A 16,729-nucleotide genomic window follows, 5' to 3' on the forward strand; every position below is an offset into this window, starting at 1 on the left:
ATCCAGAGCATCAGCCAACTTGTGTCCACTAAAGGCTCAGTAGTTTGCCTCCTCATAGAGGCATAGAGGAAAGCCAGCACTTTCTGGAAGAAGAGAACATCCTATTACACCCAGGTGCATAGGATTAAGTTTAGGCAGGTTAGAGTTCCTTATGGAATTGGGAAGATTTAAGGAGTAGGCATTAGCGAAGAATGGAGTTGGGAGGGTAGGGACCCCTGATGTTGCCACATGTCAGCAATTAGGAGTCCATACAATGCTTCTTCTTCTTGGTGTAAGAAACAAAATATTCTTCAATCCATGCTCTGTCCAGAACCAAGTGAGTGCTTTTGGTTGGGGTTGGCTGTCAAATAGTAGAGTTCACAACTGCTTTCTCTGAAGCACCATCCCCAGAACTATCTGCTATACCTGCTGCAGGCTCTTAGATAAGGAAAGTCACCTTGGTGGAGGTTTGGTTTCTTTTGAAGGATGGTTGCATAGTGTTTTCTTTGCTACTACATCATGGAGAAGCATCTGTCAGGAATAGGATAAGATGTTTTCCTGTTTAATCTTCTCAATGACCTGCTGAAAGGGAAGGGAGCTAAGGACTGTCCCAAACATTAGATGACAAAGTAGGCAAGGTGAGGGGAAATGGCTGTAGCATTGCTGTTCCTAGGGCTCCTGACAGTCCCATTTGGGGCCAGGATGATTTCATTTATTGCTTCCTTGATATTTGTACATTGGGTTCCACTGCACTCAACTTGGTAGTTTCAGATTGTGTATATGATATTTATTGTGTATTTTAAAAATGTCCTTTTAAAAATGTTCTTTGTGTTTTTGTGTATTTAGTCTGAGACCCTCATTCCTACCATGTGTTTTTGCAGGGATGTATCAGTCAGCAGCAGTTCCAGGATTGCACAGGAGGAAGCATTTATTAGATTTGTTAGTTGCTTTAGAGACATAAACACAAGCTATTTGTAATATGTAACCGTCTAAGCTATCACATTTTCCCACTCATAACAGATTTATCTGCCATGATGTCCTTTTCAAATCCCACTTACGTCTTGAAAATATGTAATAAGGACTGTTTTTTAATTTTTATTTTAGTGTTTATTTTTAAGAGAGAGAGAGAGAGAGAGAGAGATGGAGTGTGAGTGGGGGAGGGGTAAAAAGAGAGAGGGAGACACAGAATCTCAAGCAGGCCCCAGGCTCTGAGCTGTCAGCACGGAAGCCGATGCAGGGCTTGAACTCACAAGCTGCCAGATCATGACCTGAGCTGAAGTCAGACACTTAACTGACTGAGCCACCCAGGCGTCCCAGGACTGAGGTTTTTTTGTTTTTTTTTTTTTATTTTTTTTAAACATTTATTTATTTTTGAGACAGAGAGAGAGAGAGCATGAACAGGGGAGGGTCAGAGAAAGAGGAAGACACAGAATCTGAAACAGGCTCCAGGCTCTGAGCTGTCAGCACAGAGCCCAACGCAGGGCTTGAACCCACGGACCTCGAAATTATGACCTGAGCCGAAGTCGGCTGCTTAACCGACTGAGCCACCCAGGCGCCCCCAGGACTGAGTTTTAACTAAGGGCCATCTTCTGGTGTTATGGGTTCATCTTTTGAAATGCTATAAATGTGAGATTAAAGGGATGTAGGTTAACTAGAAGAGTCAGGCACTGGGCTTCCCTTCTCCAAAGTTGCCTATCAATTTTCATCAAATTAGGCCATTATCTGTAAAACCTAAGAATCTCAATCAGTCATTGTTTCTCTGTGTATGTGTTTTAATTTTTCTTAATGTTTGCTTATTTTTGAGAGAAAGAGCATGAGTGGGGGAGGGTCAGAGAGAGAGGGAGACACACAATCCGAAGCAGGCTCCAAGCTCTGAGCTATCAGCACAGAACCCCATGTAGGGCTCAAACTCATGAACTGTGGGATCATGACCTGAGCCGAAGTCGGACACTTAACTGACTGAGCCACCCCGGCGCCCCATGTGTATGTGTTTTAAGAGTCAAGGTAAGTTTAGGCTTTTAAGAATGAACCCCTTCTACCTCATACTGCCTAGAGGGTATGTGTGTATACTTGAAGAAAAATGCCAATCTTTAATCCTGCAAAATTCCAAACTTTTCCTCTGTAGTTTGCAGGCAGATCCATGAGCCAGGTCTTAATTTGTTGTACTAGGGCCAGTTTTCTGCCTTCCCTCCTAAAGTTGTACTTGTGGTGACATAGTAGCTAACAAAGAAAGGTCAAAAAAGTGAGGGGGTAGTGGATGCCTCGCTGGTCCAGTTTGTAGAGCATGTGGCTCTTGATCTCAGGGTTGTGAGTTCAAGTCTTCTGTTGGGCGTAGAACTTACTTTATAAAATGGGGGTCAGACCCAACTCCTTGACCATTGTCTATATGTTGAAAAGGGACAAATACAATATTGTTCATTGGGTCATAGATGTCTAATTCTCATTTATCTCAAGTACTACTTTAGTTTTCTTGTTTTTATAACATGTCTGAGCTCTAGAACTTCACAACTTACTAATTTGCTGTTTGCTAGTAGTTTGTGTGTGTGTTTAATTGGTTTTCATTTTATTTTGGTGTTATTATTTAAAAGCCTTTTTTTCAAGCTTATTTTTATTCAAACAGTATTTTTTAAACAGTATTTTTAATTTAGTAGTCAAATCTGACAAAGATTGTAAAATAACCTAAAAGATCAGAAGTATGAACTTGAAGACTATAGAAAATGGAATGGTTTTGCCTGTCCTTTTGTCTGCATGTCTCTCCTTTTAGAACTTTTAAGGTTTGGTCTAGATCCCGTGTTGAAAAACTCCTACCATAGTCCTTTGTCCTGGCTTTTAAAGTGGGGATGGAGGGAGCACATTATTTCTTTGAGTATCTATAAATCCGGGAAAGGTGATGGTCGTGAGAACTGACCAATAATTGAAAACAAGAACGCTGTTCCTCATTTTTATCCCAAATTATTACTTGGATAGGTCTGTTTTTATTGTAACACATGTTAAAAATTTATAGTTCTGAATTTGGACAACCAGACCTACCTATTCCTCTAAACCTACAGTAGAGAAGAGCATAGAGGGAGGAAGGAAGGGAGTCTGGGGATGGGTCCTCAGAGTCTCTTGCCAATCCAAGAAATTGACGTCTGAATGCCACAGATTGTCTAAATGGACAAGCGCAACTCCATGTTACATCTAAAAACCAAAATTTCAGGGGTGTCTGGCTCAGTCGGTTAAGCATCCGACTTTGGCTCAGTTCATGTTCTCATGGTTTTTCAGTTTGAGCCCACACTGGGGCTCTGCGCTGACAACACAGAGCCTGCTTCAGATTCTGTGTCTCCCTCTCTCTCTCTCTGCCCCTCCTCAGCTTGCACACACATTCTCTCTCTCCCTCAAAAATAAACATTAAAAAAAAAAAGCTTCATGTGGAACTGTGAATTTACATAGACAAAATGAGACTTTTGAAAGAATGTAGTTGTTTTCCAGATCCTATCCCATTTGTTCATGATCTGAAGGAAACAATCTCTTTAGTGGCCTTTAATGACTTCTTTATTGTATTGTATTAATTTGATAGTTTCATTATTTGGTCTTTCTTTCCTTTCTACCTTCTGCTTTTTTCCTTCTGAAAAAAAATAGAATATATGAATAAAGATTTTCTAACACTTTAACCACAAAAGATGGCAGCAAAAAACCGTAACCATTGGAATAGCTGCAGAATTGTTCTGTTTTGTATGTTCTACTAGTATGGATTTAGCAGTTCAGTTTTTCCATTCTATAAAGATAGGATTAAGGGGCGCCTGGCTGGCTTAGTCTGAAGAGCATGAGACTCTTTATCTTGGGGTCATGAGTCTGAGCCCTACGATGAGTGTAAAGATAATTTAAAAAAATTTGGGGGTACCTGGGTGGCTCATTCAGTTAAGTCTCTGACTCTTGATTTTGGCTCAGGTCTGATCTCCTGAGTTGTTTTTTTTAATATTAGTTTTTAATGATCATTTATTTTTGAGAGAGAGCACATGAGCAGGGGAGGGGCAGAGAGGGGGGAGAGAATCCCAAGCAGGCTCCACACTATCATTACAGAGCCTGATGCAGGACTCGAACCCATGAACAGTGAGATCGTGACCTAAGCCGAAGTTGGACGCTTAACCAACTGAGCCACCCCAGCATCCCTTTGATCTCACAGTGTGTGGGATCAGGCCCCTCATCAGGCTCTGCGCTGGCAGTATGGAGACTGCTTGGCCTTCTCTCTGTCCCATCCCCACTTGTGCTTTCTCTCAAATAAACATTAAAAGAAATTTTAAAAACATAGGGTTAATAATACTTAACAGAGTTGTCTATCATATGCTACAGATATAATGCTTGTATTAAATTATTTTGGTACAAGTGCTAGAATGTATGACACTACTTCCAGATCTTTTCCAGTCATGATACATAGAAAAACATGAAATTACTATATTTATAGATCAGAGTAGTAAACTGAGGATACTTCTTTGGCCAGATGTTGTTGCTACAGAGGCTAAAGTTATCCCAGGTCCCACCTATCCCATGGGAAACAGTATATAATTTACCTATAACTAGGGTGTTGCATATGAATTGGCATCAAGAATCTTTGTTAGAGATTAAAAGTCTCGATTCTGCTTTGCTCTGTATTGGCCTTGTTATTAGGTAGATTCTCACCACGTGGTAATATAGATGGCTACCAGCTCTAGACTTTACTTATTGTCACAATTGTCAGTCCAATCAGGAATAAAAATTGCCTTTCTGCTATTAGAACATCATAGTTCCCTACCAAGGCTCTGATTGGCCCATCCTGGGTTACATGCACACCCCCAAATCCAGCATCATGATGAGAGAGAATCTGCTGCTGTGGTTAGGTAGGTTGTTTCTCTGAAGGTTTTGCATGATAGTAAGGGAAGATTAACCCATTAACCCCACCAGAACCAACAGAGTGGATTCCTCATTAAAAAACAAAAACAAGATCCTGCTGTCCAGAATAAGTGAAGAAATGAAAATGAAAGTGAAAACTTGCCGAGTTAAACTATTTTCATAGTCCACTATAGTACCTGACACTTCTTCTGAAAGCATCATGGATTTCCATTTAGAAGTATATGGTATTAGAAGTTCTTTTTTTGATAGAAATGAGTATTTCACCATTTTAAAAATTGTATTTCCTAACATTTTATTATTAAAGTAAACACAAGGTATAAGAAAATCAACTTGGTTAAACTACTCATGGGACAAAATTTCCTAATTCAGTTAATACGACTTACCTAGACCTGTCTTGTCCAATGTGGTAGCCACTACGTAACTACACATAACTATTTTAATTAATTAAAATTAATGTCAAAAATTTAGTTCTTCAGTTGCACAAGCTACCTTTCACAGTGCTCATTGACTACATGTGGCTGGTGGTTATACTGGATAAAAAGATTATGCATTTCCATCATCATAGGAAGTTGCAGACAGTGCAGATCTAGACCACTTATAGCTCTTTTTTCCCCCTCTCTATACCACACTTTGTCCTGTCCTTATCTTCCTAACAGGTTTTGGATATGTTCTTCTGAGGCAATCCTTATGGAATGTTCTACCCCCCTTTTGTTTGTTTCTTGCTTCTAGGATGTTATGTCCATTTCCCATCATTGGCAGTGATAAGTTTTTGGTAATCTTTATTTTATAATGTAATTACTGAAGAAATCCAGAAGGATCTTTGTGGGGAGGGGCAAAGAGTTAATTTAATAGAAAGGGGTGTATGATGAATGGATTTTAACTAGATGGGAAAGTTTTCTGTGAAAGTGCCTTTCACTTGTATAATCACATAACAAACTCTTTTTTTAGGAAAAGGTTTCATCAAACCAAACATCTAAATTGCCTGACTCAATCCCTTTATTTTTTGCTTGGGGCAGGAGCAAAAGACTGTTTTCCAACAATACAACCTATAAGCTCACGCCAGTGAGAAAAGATACAAAATTAATTTTTCCTCCCCAATTTTTCTTTACATACATGCATGTAGCTTGTAGGGAAAAGAACCTTGGGAATAATTTAAAGCCTTTTTGGAGCCTTGTCTGGTTATTTTTCTACAGAAATTTTATTCCCTGTGGTTAAAGTGTCTGGTTTTTATCTGTGGATGAAAATTGCCTGTCTTAACAACTCCAAGACGTAGAAACCCTGGGAGATAAGGGACGGCATCTAACTTGCTCACTACTGCACATCCAACATCACAGTTGGTGCCTCTCACACACACAAAGTGCTTAGTAAATAGAAACTAGTTCTTCCTTGCCTGGGATGTTGTTTTCCTCCATTCTCCTGCTTAAGTGTCTTCCTTCCCTAAGTATGGAAAGGAAATACGTTTGTGTGTATTATCATTTTTTTAGATCCTCTTAAGCAGCCATGATAAGAAGTGGATTTGTGGGGCAGGGTCATTTTTAACTTTGCCCACAAAAGGATGGCCTTAAAGCTAAATATTTTTTGCTTTTTCTTTTCCTATTGCGCTTAATTTGTAGTTTTTAAAATGTTATTTGAAAAGCTTTCAGGCTTCCACTTTGGAAGCAGATTGGAACATGTAGCCAGTTGAAGACAGTGCACGTCTTCTACAGAGTTTTATTGTGTGCCCTGCCACATGACCTCTGTGATAGGCTTGCAGATTTCCTCTTTGTGTCCTAGTTAGCAGCTTGTTTCAGCCTACCAGCTGAGTACTGAAAACAAAACAAAATTGTTTCTTTTCCCCTAAGGTCTCAAATATTATAGTCTTAAAGGCACAATATTTTTGGATCTTGTAAACATGAGTATTTGTAGCTGATCCCCTCCCCCCCCTTTTTTTTCTATTTCTAGGACTATCCTGTTAAGTGTAATCTCATTGCTCAATGAGCCCAACACCTTCTCCCCAGCCAATGTGGATGCTTCGGTTATGTTCAGGAAATGGAGGGACAGTAAAGGAAAAGACAAAGAATATGCTGAAATCATTAGGTAAGGTGCTTTGTTTTACCTTCCTTTTGATTACTTTAAGTCTTCATACAGAACCAAGGTTTAAATCAAACTTAAATATTGTTTGGGAAGATATTTCTGCCTGAGCCTAATGAGTTTGGCTTTTGAGGGAGCACACACTGGAAGATAATGCTGCAGATCTGATTTCCTGGGAACCAGAACCTCCAGGTTCTCAGTCACTTAAGTTTGCAGACTCTGCCTCTGAATCATTCTAGGGACACTGCTCAGTATTTTCAGCATGTCCGTTAAGTGTAGCAGATACCCAAAGTATTTCCAGACATTCTAGATGTTTTTGTTTACAAAAAGTTAAAAAAAATTTTACATTTATTTATTTTTGAGAAACAGAGACAGAGCACAAGCGGGGGAGGGGCAGAGAGGGAGACACAGAATCTGAAGCAGGCCCCAGGCTCTGAGCTCTCAGCACAGAGCCCAACGTCAGGCTTGAACTCACAAACTGAGACAGTGACCTGAGCTGAAGTCGGACGCTTAACCGACTGAGCCACCCAGGCGCCCCCGTTTTCAAAATTTTTAATGAAGCCCTATAGTTTACTGGCCCTTTTGACCATACCAGCAAGTATATTCTGGGTATCATTATTATCAGTAACAATAGTATATGGTTGAACAGAGTCCTAGAAGCTTCTTAGTGAGAGATTTGGAGTCTACCTATATAGCTCGCCATCCCTCATATGACTTTTTTATCAGTTAATTTTTTGGGTCTTTAGTTTTTCCATCTGTATAAAAAGGGGGGAAAAAGTAGAAGTTATTGGGACTGAACCAGTCAGCTCTCGATCATATCCTGAGTAGGACATAAGGTTTTAACAGTACCCAAGAATTGGTACTTGAATTGCAACAAATTCATTTCCCTTTAGTACTGTTAGATTTTATTCCCTTAAAATAGAACCCCAAGGACAGTTCCAGCACATTCTGTGAATAGTTTAGTAAGCACTAGAATTTATACAAATAGAGTCCCTCTTTATAACTCTAGTCAGCACAATGCCATGTGATGTATAAAAAAAACTGCACAGAAAATATAGCTGAATAATATATATAGATCAGCATTTCTTCACGATTTCTGCCCACTAGAATCACCTTTAGACCCTCTTTCATATCCATAGTCATTTAATAAGATTATAAGGATAAAATCTGGGCGCGTGTATTTCATTTTTAGCAGCCACTTAGGTGATTGGTGTATACCAAAGATTGAAGATAAATTAGTATAAATAGTAAAAACCTGAAGATTTAAAGGAGCTGGAGTAGACTGTGTGTGTGTGTGTATACATATGTAAAGTTTTTGAGAGAGAGAGTGTACAAGTAGGGGAGGGGCAGAGAGAGAATCCCAGGCAGGCTCCATGCTGTCAGTGCAGAGCCTGAGGCAGGGCTCAAACTCATGAACCTATGAAACCATAACCTGAGCCGATCAAGATTCGGACACTTAACCAACTGAGCCACCCAGGCTTTCTTAATTCAAGGGCTTATCTCATTCTCTAATTCTTAACACATTTATTACACATCCGCTTCATGTCAGGTACTGTTAGGTCATTAAGGCAGTCTTTCTCCTTGAGGAGCTCACACTTTACTGATAAGAATTTGTAAGCAAATCACCATTTAATGAGTGCACCTATAGGGGTGTTGAGAGGGTGGAGCCTTCTTGGGATTCTCTCTGCCCCTCCCCCACTTGCATGTGTGTGTGCACACATGCTCTCTCAAACATTTTTTTTTAAAGTGAGTAAGAAATACAAGGTCTCCACTCCAACGAAGTTGACATTTGGGTGGAAGAGGAAGGAACTGACAGAAAAATTAACAAATGGGGATCATAGAAAATATACTAGTGATTAAGTAGCATAATGCAAAGGAATGACTAGGTGACTGCTTTAAATTGGGTTGTTAGAACAGTCCATTTCTAAGTACAGATCTGAGTGACATAAGTAGCCAAATTAGTAAATCAGGAGAAGAGCAAGTGATCTACACAGAACAGGCGGTGTTCAAGTTACTAAAAAAACAAACCAGGGATGGCCTGTATGTTTTGGGTGGGAAATGAAGTAGGAGGCAGGTTGTCATGCAACACTGGAAACTAACATAGGCTATTTGGAATCTACTTTAAGTGCAAATGGCAGGATTACTGAATAAAGAAGAGTGGTTGGGGTTGCATAGAGTTTGGTGTGAGACGAGGCAGGGGGAAAAAGTCTCTTAGGTGACTCCTGGCTGACCAGCATCTGAGATCCACTACTTCTAAATACCCTCCAGGTTATTTGAGTGTTCTTCAACATGGTACCTGATGGGCTGAGAACCTGTGGTGTAGTAATCTGTCAGATGCCTTTAGGCAGGCACTGAAATTCAGAAACCTGAATCATAAAAAATGTTGATTATTAAGAAAGGCCAGGTGTAAAATCTATCTTCAAGATAGAGACTAACATAAACCATCTTCCTTCAGGAAACAGGTTTCAGCCACTAAAGCCGAAGCAGAAAAGGATGGAGTGAAGGTCCCCACGACCCTGGCGGAATACTGCATCAAAACTAAAGTGCCTTCCAATGACAACAGCTCAGATTTGCTTTATGACGACTTGTATGACGATGACATCGATGATGAAGATGAGGAGGAGGAAGATGCCGACTGCTACGATGATGATGATTCTGGGAATGAGGAGTCGTGACGTGCTCCTTCAGTGCCCCTGTACTGCCCTGCCGTCTCAGGCCAAAGGGAGGGGAGCAAGTGGGGACCTAGCAGTGGCCCCTCAACAAAAACCTATCACGGGGGTGGGAAAAACAAACACGGCTCCTGCTGACTCCCCTTATGGATCTCAGTTTGCTCCTTTTTATGGACCTCTTAATGGAGAGAAAGTAATCCTCCACAGAATGTCTGAATTCTTGCATTCTTTACCCTTCCATCACTGTATTGATTTTTTTTTTTTCTTCTTCTTCTTCTTTAAACCCAAACTTTCGCCTCACTTCGTCTCTACAGAGTGTTCACGGCAAAAACACCTTTGGTCTGTTTTTAGATTCTTGAAGAATTAGTCTTTCATCAAGACGTTTGTGTTTAAAGCTGGGAACCCATTGGAAGTTCACAAGTGCTGCATATGCTGAGTAGCAAAAGAAAATGGAAAAAAAATATAAAAACCCCACAAAACAAACTTTAAAAAAAAAAAAGCAAATTTGCCAAGATTTAGCTGCTCATTTACATTAGTGTGTGTGCATTCGATCAGCCCCATGGTGAGGAGTTTTGTTTCCTTTCCCATCTTAAGGCTGAGATACAGTGGGCATCAGGGACTTTGTGCTAAGCCTGATGAAATGTGTTCCTAAGGGCACAGAGACCCTTCAGCCTCCAGGAAATCATCCTAACACCGCAGGGGGCCTCAGCTACTCTGAGAGAAAGATCAGATTTTGTTTTTTGAAATCGATTGGGATCTAAAGCCTGAAATAAATATTCATACTTTACATAGAACTGAGCACTTGATTGCTATTTATTTTAAAGACAGAGTTGTTACCCTCCCCACCCCGAGGGAGTGGGGAGAGAGTGGAGACTAGTGTGTGTGTGTGTGGTCTTAGTGATCGGGAACAAGGAGTTTAAAATCACTATGCCAATTTTGGTTGATGCTGCTGGGGAAAAAAAGTCAAAACTACTGGTGACCACTGTTGGATAAAAAAACATCTTATGTGAACATGGCCTTTCCCTCAAAGATTTTTAAAAAACCCCCATGGTGAGAGTGTAAGTAGCCAGTTTTAATTACTCAGTATTAATCCTAGGTGCATGTGTTAAGATTTTGGTTTTCATTGAGCTGCTTATGCTGATAGTGATAGCTGTGGATAGGAGACACGAGTGACCAGTTTCCGCTTTCCTCGTTGGATGTGACCTGGACTTTTCTCTCCTTTCGATGTACTCTGGCTGTGGAGGGCAAGCAGAAGTTGTGCATGGAGCTTGCCCTGGGCTGCCTTGACTCTTCTAGCAGGGCCGAGGGAATTGGCTGCAGGCAGTGTCTGGGCAACGCTAGATCTTCCAACTGTGCTGCAGCTTTGACTTCCCCGGTCTCAATCACGTGTTACTTCAATCAATATTGAGATCCATCAGCCTTCACCAACCAGGGACTTCAGAACTTGGCGGTGATTTTTGTTTCATTTGGGAGTGGGCCAGTTCATAGGAGGGCAGTGTTCTTTCAGTGGGGAAAATCATTATAATGTAAAATTAGACTTCGGAAGGAAAATACAGCAGAGACTGGCTACGATCCTCCTCCAGATCCCTGTGCACTGGTGTCAACTTCTTCAGATCATAGCTCAGAAAGAACCAAAGGGTTGATGAGGGACAGGGGTAGGATGGATCCTAGAACAGAGTAGGTGATGCTTACTTCCTTAGCTCCTCCTTCCTTTCTGATCTCAGGGTTTTCATTAGCTCTTCAAACTCCAAACATTTGCTGACTAATGCCCAGCAGACCTCTCTGGCCTCTAAAGTTTGATTTGGTATTTATTAAGTGGGGATGTTAACATACAAAGGTTCATATGGGACAGTGTTGAGCCTGGTCCCAGAATCTCTGTCCCATCCCCATGGGGCTAGGACTACCTACACCCCTGAATCTAGTGATTCCAGTCAGATTCAGAGAACAGAGCAGCTCTTTGTGACAAAACACTGGCCGCACATTCTCATAGAAAGATGTTGGAACTAGCTTTTAAACACCTCATGCTTATAATCTGCCTATCTTCTGGAGCTCAAAGTCTCATAATGCTCGGATTACCCCATCAGCCCCACACACGTTTACAGCTGGTAGCTTGGTCTGCTCTCTTGGAGCCCTATAAGGCTTTTCTTTTACCCCTTACCGCGAAAGCATTTCTCTGTCAGGGCAGGCCAGGTGCCTTGGCATTGCGGAAGGTGCTGTGTTGCTCAGCCCTGTCCCGTTAGGCCCTGTTGGCCTCTGTTGCACGTTGACTCAGGGAGCCAGAGAGCCAGGTGGAGGTCATACCTCTCAGCCCTTTGGGGTGTTACTGTTGAGGGCTGGGTTTGCCTCTGATAGAGTACAATCAATTCCAGAAAAGACTGGCGTGTGTTGATTGGCTAGCAGGTAGGCATTCTGAGAACTCAGACTGACCTGTAAAACCCAGATGCTGGTTCCAGAGCTCTGTCCTGAGAACACATCCTGTGGCAAAAGAAAACTTGAGCATGTAATTTTTTTTTCCTTTTTGAGAGTGGAGGTCTCAGGCTCAGGCCACAACCTTGTAAGTACAGTTGTGATTATTTGGTGTTGACATGAATTCAGAATCCTGCATTTTTAGATTCCTTTTGATTCTAGTGGAGGCCTCTCTGGATGCTTTTCAGGTTTGTGTGTCTTGAGGCTGGTTGGAGAAAGTAATATCACGATTCCGTTGTTGCTTCTCAAAGTCTTCCCCCTCTATTTCGTATCATTCCAGAGTTCTTTTCTATTAGCCAAACTTTTCTGTAGTCCCTTCTTCCCTCTTCCCTGGTGATTACTTGCTTCTTTATTTGCTGGTTTCCTTATGTTTGGGACATATGCAGTAAGAGACTGAAGGGGAAAGTGTGTAGTTCTCCACTGAAAGTTAACTCCCCACCCCTCCCATTCTGAAAAATGGTTTACATTTACAAAAAGATTCAGATGCAATTTTCAACTATTCTGAAACCAGCAGGACACACCTGACTTTAATAGTTTTCTTAGCTGAAATTGTAGATGTTTTTCTTCAGTTTAACTTATGAGAAAAGATTATCTGATGCATTTTTGTGTTGAACTTCCCCTTTAGTGGTTTATTTTGTCTTTTTCTGCCCATCTGTCTACTAATAAAATGTGAAATAAAATATACCTGTATTGCTACTTCCCCATGGGATGACCCTCTTCTTTCTTTGTGTTAAAGAAAACTAAAAGCTGGTCTCAATATTTCCACTGTTCCCTTGAAGATTACACCCATGACTCAGCTGAAAAATTAAAAACCAAAGTGAATCTCACTCACCTGCCTTCTAGGATATTCTGCTCAACCCACCTCCTCACAGAATAAACATTCCCAGTCCTTACTAGTTTTTTAAGGAAAGGTTATTAGAGATACAAACATCTGTTAACCTTAATTCTTATTAAGTAGGGTACAACCTGCTGATACACGTAGGCTGGTGAAGGGATGAGGGTGCTTCCACTGCCCTCCTTAGGCAAGCATTTTGATTTCATCGTCATTTGTCTTTTGAACTTCCTGCTGCTAATAAGCAGAGATCAGGCAAGAGATCATATCATGTAATTACAGTCCCTGTTTAGTTTCACTTGTGGAGCACTTACCTTTTTCCTGGTCAGGAGCTCAAGCTGTGGGCAACAGCAGCACGTACCCCCCAACTCATGAAATGACCACTGATTTTAGAGGCCACAAGCAGAAAAGGTGAAGACTGACCCTGGGCTGGTTCTGGCACACTGACTTGACCAGTATTTGAGGCACCACTTCTGTTTGCTGCTTCCTTAGTCTAGTCTGAGGGGGTTATTTAGGAATGAAATGGGAGGCCATAAAGCCTCTGGCAACACCTCTACGTTGGAGCATAGTAGTGCTATGGTGGGACGACCTGCCTTGTGTCAGAAACAGGAATAGTGGATGGCCCTGGTTCCTCCCTGATGGCCTGGGAGCAGGAGGAAGGAGCTGTACTAGAATCCTGGCCCCAGGTGAATGGCTGCTTGGGACTTTGTGGAGCAGGTATTTAGCCCAGGCCCCGCTTACCTACTTCAAACCACCCCAACTCACTAGTCTGTTCAATCCCATCCCTTCACTATTAATCAAGATTCTCTTTGGTTGATGAAGGACACAGGATGGAAAGGAGGATTAGCTGTCCAAACTCTCCCTCCAGCCATGAGAAAAATATCCTCAGTTCTTACCTTTATTTCCTATTTTAATGTCAGCTGACGTCTGGAAAAGAAGTTACCCTGCCCTAGTATTCCTGTTGACCGGGCCCTACAAACAGAGATTGCCTTATCAAAATGAACTTTGAGAACCACTGCCCCTGCCCGGTCAGGAGGGTTAGCAGTCTTTTCAGCCTTATCATTTACCTTTACACCCTCTGGATGCTGACCTGGCCGAGGCGAGAGAAGGAATACCAATTTAAGCCTTTACACCCTATCGTCAGAAGACTGACCACACGGGCTATACTTCAGCCCCAGCCCTATGAAGTCCAGGCTGCCCAGAATAATAATGAAGACAGCCTCCACCTTAAGCTGCCCTTGAGTCACACCACACAGAGACTGTGCATGCTCTCAGAACTTTATTAGGTGGAGATCGGGCAGAAGAGAAACCCCTGAAACAGTCGCCCACCTGGTTCAGGACAACTGGCATAGAGGAGCCTTTGCTTGGAGACATGTTCTCACTGAGGTGACAGCGTATCTTTGATTTTTTTGTTTTCTAAAGGGAGCAGACTGACAACATCTCTGAGTGCAACTTCAGACTGTTTTTAAAAAACGGTCAGCCAGAGGAAGGCAAGTCTCTTGGGGACAAGACCAGAAGCAGAAGCCTCTGCTCTATATGCAGACAAACAGGTGCCACTTTCACGCTGGGCAGGAAGGATATCTCTGCTATTCCCAGATCAAGATTTGGCAGGAGAGGAACAGGGCAAATGACAAAAGGACCAGTTTCTCAGAAAGCGAGGGCTAAAGTAATTACACAGGGAAGGAAACCTCAAATAATGGCTTACAAGGGAGCAAAATAAGTCGTGATTCTTCATTGGTACCTGACCCCAAAACCCAAACTGCCTTCAACCAGCCCTTCCAGACACTGCTCCCAGCTGCCCGCTGGCTGGGAGGCTATACAGAAGGCCTAAAGGCAGAAGTGGAAAGAGGGGGTTATTTGCTACAGTGAAAAGGGGCTGTAGTTGGGAGAGCAGGCCTGGCTAAGAGTAGCAGCTGTACCCCCCCCCCCACTCTCCCAAGACTTCTATCACATTTACAAATACATACATAAATACATTACATACAAGAGCGAGTCTGGGAGGCAGGCTCCCCACAGAGGCTCGGCTGACACAGTTACACGTCTCAGGAATTCTAGGAAAGGGTGCTGGGCTCCCAGAGCAATGGGCTCTGCATGTTCTCTCCTGCCCAGGGTAAGCCCCGCCCTAGCCCACCCCTCTCTTCAGGGTTCAGTTTGTCCAGTATGGAGAGTTGCCGTAGGCAGGCTTGGAGGCTTGCGACTTGGGCTGCAGGGAGCTGGGCTGGCTGCGCTGACCCGAGCCACTCTGAGGAGGAGGAGGAGGAGAGAAGGCTGTAAGGGGCGGAACAGAACCCCCAGTCCAGGGCAGGTTGGCTGCCTCCATCACTGGGCTCACCTGGGCATCCTGTGGAAGGTGGTGGTGGAGCAGCTGTGAGTGAGGCTGCTGGTGGGCAGGCAGAATGTGTAAGAACGGTGGGGGTGCATAACCAGGGGCTGCTCCAGCAGCCAGGGGCCCGGTGGAGCCCAAGGCCGAGGGCAGGCTGAACGGTGGAGGAGTCCCTGCATGAAATCCCTGCTTATCAAAAGTCTGCAGGGTAAAGAAACAACGGTAAGGGCCAGCTCGGGCTGTACCTCCCACCCACCCCCTCGTCCACCTGAATCCTTCCCCTCACCTGAGTCTTGCTGTAGACCGAGCCAGTCATATCAGGCAGGCCGGTGGTGCTTGAAGACACAGACACTCCTAGGAGGGAAAGCAGTTGTTTTCACACCAATAGGGCCCAGGCTCTAGCCTCCCCCACACCTCCAAGGACTCTCTGGGACAGCCTTGCCTGAGAAAGAATCAGTAGAAGACAACTACTCTGGGCCTCAATCCTGGAAAGGAGGGGTAGACGCTACCTTTGCCAGGCCCAGAACCTGCAGACTTGTTTTGTGCCTGCGATGATCCACCATAGCCACCCTTGGTGTAGTCTCCCGCTGCTGTCCCCTGGGTCAGGTCATCATAACCTAGCGTGGCAGGGTACAAGAGGTACGTGTGAGCTAGGCAAGCCTGTCCCATCTGCAGCTCTCCGTGCTGGGAGCACCCCTCACCTGTGCTGTAGCTGTGCTGGCCATAACCACTGGCCTGCTGGAAAGGGGTGGTGGGGGTGCTGAGGTTCACACCATGCTGCTTGGCTGAGGCGGGAGGGACCTGGTGGGGAAGCAGGAGAGGTATCAGTGAAGGACCAGGGCAGGGGGAGCAGGTCAGGTACCCACCAGCTTATAAGCCCTAGGCAGCAGGTAGCACAACCACAAGGGACCTGTCTGTGGTCACTAGTACAACACGTGCTAGCAGCTACAAAAATAGACGGGAAAGTAGCTTTGGCTTCAGCCTAAAACATTCCTGAAGGCCAGGTGAAACTGAGTAGGGTCATGTCCCTCTCTCCCTGCTTCTCCCCAGAGCTGGAATACCACCACCACCACCACCACCACCACCACCACCACCACCACCACCCACACACACAAATACTCACAAACATGGTGGGCCCATACTGGAAGGCACTAGGCACGCCTGTGTAGTAGGGGAGGCCAGTGTAGCTGTAGCCGGGTGGCAGCGCAGGATTCAGAAAGGGCTGCTGGGCTGTGTGGTGGGCTTGGGATTGGCTCTGCTGAGGCTGAGCCAGCGTGGTGGGGGGCGCGGGGGATGCAGAGTCACCTCGGCCAAACTTGGTGACATCACCTAGGAGAAGAGGAATCATGAACTCCAATCACTGCCCCCACTCCCTCCTTATCCAACCAGGAAAAAAGCCAGACTGTCTCCTGCAAACAGGAACAGGTCTGGCTGCCACCTCAACAACAGGAAGCTCGCAGCCCTCTCTCAGCCCTTCTGCTTCCAGATTCCTAGGATTAGCTACAGTCCCGTGCCCCACTC

General features: G+C 43.7%; 2 protein-coding genes across 9 annotated transcripts in view; one reads left to right on the forward strand and one right to left on the reverse strand.

Moving 5' to 3' along the window:
* UBE2R2 (ubiquitin conjugating enzyme E2 R2) overlaps positions 1 to 10,381 on the forward strand; it is a 114,495-nt gene extending 104,114 nt beyond the window's left edge. The window contains exons 4-5 of one of the 2 annotated variants that reach the window (XM_047065553.1): positions 6,790 to 6,924; positions 9,374 to 10,381. In XM_047065553.1, coding sequence (XP_046921509.1) covers positions 6,790 to 6,924; positions 9,374 to 9,593 — 355 coding nt within the window. In that variant the 3' untranslated portion in view covers positions 9,594 to 10,381. The remainder of the gene's footprint in view (positions 1 to 6,789; positions 6,925 to 9,373) is intronic. The other variant, XM_047065564.1, reaches the window with a different exon arrangement.
* Positions 10,382 to 12,609: 2,228 nt separating this feature from the next.
* Positions 12,610 to 16,729, reverse strand: part of UBAP2 (ubiquitin associated protein 2) — a 78,538-nt gene continuing 74,418 nt past the window's right edge. For all 7 annotated transcript variants that reach the window (XM_047065512.1, XM_047065502.1, XM_047065493.1 and 4 more), the window contains 6 exons: positions 16,332 to 16,537; positions 15,910 to 16,009; positions 15,718 to 15,825; positions 15,495 to 15,562; positions 15,218 to 15,409; positions 12,610 to 15,127 (listed from right to left, as the gene is read on the reverse strand). In XM_047065512.1, the coding sequence (XP_046921468.1) occupies positions 15,032 to 15,127; positions 15,218 to 15,409; positions 15,495 to 15,562; positions 15,718 to 15,825; positions 15,910 to 16,009; positions 16,332 to 16,537 (770 nt within the window). In that variant the 3' untranslated portion in view covers positions 12,610 to 15,031. The remainder of the gene's footprint in view (positions 15,128 to 15,217; positions 15,410 to 15,494; positions 15,563 to 15,717; positions 15,826 to 15,909; positions 16,010 to 16,331; positions 16,538 to 16,729) is intronic.

This window comes from Lynx rufus, unplaced genomic scaffold (assembly GCF_022079265.1).
Source record: "Lynx rufus isolate CCGP_SWC_20201006 ecotype Redwood Valley unplaced genomic scaffold, mLynRuf1.p SCAF_10, whole genome shotgun sequence".
Classification (NCBI taxonomy): Eukaryota; Metazoa; Chordata; class Mammalia; order Carnivora; family Felidae; genus Lynx; species Lynx rufus.